General features: G+C 50.4%; 1 protein-coding gene across 1 annotated transcript in view; it reads right to left on the bottom strand.

Moving 5' to 3' along the window:
• LOC125284316 (presequence protease, mitochondrial-like) overlaps positions 1–5,000 on the bottom strand; it is a 27,033-nt gene that overhangs the window by 5,102 nt on the left and 16,931 nt on the right. The window contains 4 exon segments of the mRNA XM_048228224.1: positions 4,140–4,161; positions 4,163–4,258; positions 4,580–4,680; positions 4,805–4,979. Of these exon segments, the coding sequence (XP_048084181.1) occupies positions 4,140–4,161; positions 4,163–4,258; positions 4,580–4,680; positions 4,805–4,979 (394 nt within the window).

Raw genomic sequence — 5,000 nt, 5'->3', positions numbered from 1 at the left:
GCTTATGGGCACTAGTGAGCCTAGTGGATGGAGCCTAGTGGATATGGAGCACTAGTGGATATGGAGCACTAGTGGATATGGAGCCCTAGTGGATATGGAGCACTAGTGGAGCCCTAGTGGATATGGAGCACTAGTGGAGCCCTAGTGGAGCACTATGGAGCACTAGTGGATATGGAGCCCTAGTGGATATGGATATGGAGCACTAGTGGAGCCTGAGTGGATATGGAGCCCCTAGTGGATGTGGATGGGATATGGAGCACTAGTGGAGGCCTAGTGGATATGGAAACTGGTGGATATGGATATGGAGCCTACTGGATATGGATATGGACTGGTGGAGCCTAGTGGATATGGAGCCTAGTGGATGGATATGGAGGCCCTAGTGGGAGCCTAGTGGATATGGAGCACTAGTGGAGCCTAATTGGATATGCACTAGTGGGAGCCCCTAGTGGATATAGTGGATAGTGGAGCCCCCTAGTGGATATGGAGCCCTAGTGGATATGGAGCCTAGGTGGAGCACTAGTGGATATGGATATGGAGCCTGGTAGGAGCCTATGGATATGGAGCACTAGGGATATGGCACTAGTGGATATGGAACCCTAGTGGATATGGGCACTAGTGGAGCCTAGTGGATATGGGCACTATGTGGATAGTGGATATGGAGCCCTAGTGGATATAGCCTAGTGGAGCCCTAGTGGATATGGAGCACTAGTGGAGCACTAGTGGATATGGGCCTAGTGGATATGGAGCACTAGTGGATATGGAGCCCTAGTGGATGGAGCCCTAGTGGAGCCTAGTGGATATGGAGCACTAGTGGAGCCCTAGTGGATATGGAGCACTAGTGGATATGGAGCACTAGTGGAGCCTAGTGGAGCACTAGTGGATATGGAGCCCTAGTGGATATGGAGCACTAGTGGAGCCCTAGTGGATATGGAGCACTAGTGGAGCCTAGTGGATATGGAGCACTAGTGGATATGGAGCACTAGTGGAGCCTAGTGGATATGGAGCACTAGTGGATATGGAGCCCTAGTGGATATGGACCTAGTGGATATGGAGCCCTAGTGGATATGGAGCACTAGTGGATATGGAGCCCTAGTGGATATGGAGCTAGTGGATATGGAGCCTAGTGGATATGGAGCCCTAGTGGATATGGAGCACTAGTGGATATGGAGGCCCTAGTGGGGAGCACTATGGATATAGCACTAGTGGATATGGAGCCTAGTGGAGCACTAGTGAGTGGATATGGAGGCACTAGTGGATATGGACTACTATGGAGCACTAGTGGATATATGGAGCACTAGTGGATATGGAGCACTAGTTGGAGCCCTAGTGGATATGGAGCACTAGTGGATATGGAGCACTAGTGGATATGGAGCACTAGTGGAGCCCTAGTGGATATGGAGCACTAGTGGATATGGAGCACTAGTGGATGTGGGCACTGGTGGATGGGTACTAGTGGAGCACTGGTGGATATGGTACTAGTGGATATGGGGCACTGGTGGTGGAGCCCTGGTGGATGTGAAGGCACTGGAGTGGATGGAGCACTAGTGGAGCACTGGTGGATATGGGCACTAGTGGAGCACTGAGGTGGATATGGAGCCCTAGTGGATATGGAGCACTAGTGGAGCACTAGTGGAGCACTAGTGGATATGGAGCACTAGTGGATATGGAGCACTAGTGGAGCACTAGTGGATATGGAGCCCTAGTGGATATGAAGCACTAGTGGATATGGAGCCCTAGTGGATGTGGGCCTAGTGGATGTGGAGCACTGAGTGGAGCCCTGGTGGATATGGAGCCTAGTGGGATGTGGCACTAGTGGAGCACTAGTGGATATGACATGGAGCACTACTGGAGCCTGGTGGATGGAGCCCTAGTGGATATGGAGCCTAGTGGATGGGAGCACTAGTGGATATGGAGCCTAGTGGATATGGAGCACTGGTGGATATGGATATGGACTAGTGGATATGGAGCACTATGGATATGGATATGGGCACTATATGTGGATATGGAGCCCTAGTGGATATGGAGCACTAGTGGATATGGAGCCCTAGTGGATATGGAGCACTAGTGGAGCACTAGTGGATATGGAGCACTAGTGGATGGAGCCCTAGTGGAGCCCTAGTGGATATGGAGCACTAGTGGAGCCCTAGTGGATATGGAGCACTAGTGGATATGGAGCACTAGTGGAGCCCTAGTGGATATGGAGCACTAGTGGATATGGAGCACTAGTGGAGCACTAGTGGATATGGAGCACTAGTGGATATGGAGCCCCTGGTGGATTATGGAGCACTAGGTGGAGCCTAGTGGAGTGGATATGGGCACTGGTGGGCCTAGTGGATATATGGGGATATGGAGCACTGAGTGGATATGGAGCCCTGGATATGGAGCCCACTAGTGGATATGGTGGAGCACTAGTGGATATGTGGAATATGGAGCCCTACCCTAGTGGATATGGAGCCCTAGTGGGATATGGGCACTATGGAGCACTGGTGGATATGGGCACTGACACTGAGTGGATATGGAGCCCTGGATATAGGATATGGAGCCCTGTGGATATGGGCCCTAGTGGGGATATGGGCCTAGTGGATATGGATATGGACACTTGGATATGGAGCCCCTAGTGGATTGGATGGGTATGGAGCCCTAGTTGAGCCCCTAGTGGAGCCCTAGTGGATATGGAGCACTAGTGGATATGGAGCCTAATATGGAGCCTAGTGGAGCCTAGTGGAGGTTATGGAGCCCTAGTGGATATGGAGCCCTAGTGGAGCCAATATGGAGCACTAGTGGAGTGGGCACTAGTGGATATGGAACTGGTGGAGCCCCTAGTGGATATGGAGCACTGGTGGATATGGAGCACTATGTGGATTGGATTATGGGCACTAGTGGAGCACTGAGTGAGTGGATATGGATGGAGCACTAGTGGATATGGAGCACTAGTGGATATGGGATGGAGCACTAGTGGATATGATATGGTGGATAGTGGAGCACTACTGGAGCACTAGTGGATATGGAGCACTAGTGGATATGGAGAGCACTAGTGGATATATGGAACCCCTAGTGGATATGGAGCACTAGTGGAGCACTACTGGAGCCCTAGTAGTGGATATGGAGCCTAGTGGATATGGAGCACTAGTGGGCCTAGTGGATATGGAGCACTAGTGGATATGGAAGCACTAGTGGAGCCTAGTGGATATACAGGCACTAGGTAGTTATGGAGCACTGAGTGGAGCACTGATGGATATGGAGCCCTAGTGGATATGGAGCACTAGTGGATATGGAGCCACAAGTGGATATGGGCACTGAGTAGTTATGGAGCACTAGTGGGCCCTAGTGGATGGAGCACTGGTGGATGGAGCCCTGAGTGGATATGGAGCACTGGTGGATATGGAGCCCTAGTGGATGGGCACTGGTGGGCACTGGTGGATATGGAGCCCTGAGTGGATATGGGCACTGGTGGATGTGAACCCTATTGGATATGGAGCCCTGTGGATATGGAGCACTGGTGGAGCCCTGAGTGGATATGGAGCCCTAGTGGATATGGAGCTCTAGTGGACCCTTGGCACTGGTTGAGCCCTAGTGGATATGGAGCCCCTAGTGGAGCCCTAGTGGATATGGGAGCCCTGGGATATGGGCACTAGTGGAGCACTAGTGGATATGGAGCCCTAGTGGATATATGGACACTAGTGGATGCCCCTGAGTGGATATAGATAACTATGGAGCACTAGTGGATATGGAGCACTAGTGGATATGGAGCCTAGTGGATATGAAGCACTAGTGGATATGGAACTAGTGGATATGGTGGATATGGAGGAGCCCACTAGTGGATATGGAGCCCCTAGTGGATATGGAGCACTAGTGGATATGGAACCCTGAGTGGATATGGAGCCCATGATGATTTCTTCTATGCGTTTGTGAAACTAACAGAAAACCAGAAACTGTGTCTTAGGGACTCCGATCTCAATTCTAAGCAAAAAAGATCCTGATTCTCATTTTATCCAGAATCATGCATTCCTAACGGGAGTGTGTGTGGGTATTCATTGTGTGTGTGTGTGTGTGTGTGTGTGTGTGTGTGTGTGTGTGTGTGTGTGTGTGTTTTCTACTTTGTCCTTATCTCCCCATCACTACAGTAAAAGGATTGTTACCTGGACGACATGAGGGCGCACAGCTGCGTTCCTTCCTGGTGCTGGCAATATTTCCCATGAACCTCTCTGTTTCGGCTGCTGCAGCTGACAGCTTTTGGGGCGTTGCGTTTACTGCACACCTACACACACACACACACACACACACACACACCCAGACATTCATGATTTATAGTGTCTCTTTAGGAGTAAGGGGTGAAAGCATGTGTTTGTCTATTTGTGTGTGTTTGAGTGAATGAATGTGTGTGTGTGTGTTTGTTTGTGTGTGTTGTTGTGCATCAGTGTGTGTCTATGTGTGTGTGTTTTAGTGTAAGTGTGTTCGTTTGAGTGTGTTGTTGTGCACGTGTGTATTTTTGTGTGTTTTTGTGCATGTGTGTGTGTGTGTTTGTGAATGTGTTAGTTTGTGTGTTTTTTGTCTGTGTGTGTGATTTGAGTGTGTGTACCTCATGTTCTCGGGGTTGAGCAGGTGTCTCTTGATGCGGGGAAGTTTGCGTAAGACTGACGTCAGATCCGAGCTTTCCGCCACACGTTTCATAAACTTCACCTACAGACAAACATCATTAACGTCATCATCTTCATCATCATCATCATCATCACCACGGTGGGGGCTTGATGCTGATTGGTCATTTCCATCTTATCATACGTGTCACCATAGCGACCGCGCTGACCTGGTCCATGCCGCTGAGCGTCTCCTGGAAATCTCCTGGAGGAGGCTGCAGGGTCCTCACGAGGCGTGACTTGTCATGAATTACATGTGACCCGTAAAGAGAGATCCCATTGGCCAGCTCCTGAGCTGACATCATCACCAGCACACGGAGACGCTCCTCATCATCAAAGTGAGGACTGAGGAGAGAGAGAGGGAGA

This window comes from Alosa alosa, chromosome 19 (genome assembly GCF_017589495.1).
Source record: "Alosa alosa isolate M-15738 ecotype Scorff River chromosome 19, AALO_Geno_1.1, whole genome shotgun sequence".
NCBI classification, from domain to species: Eukaryota; Metazoa; Chordata; class Actinopteri; order Clupeiformes; family Clupeidae; genus Alosa; species Alosa alosa.
The sequence above is the reverse complement of the archived record's forward strand: the minus strand, read 5'-3'. Positions and strand labels throughout refer to the sequence as shown.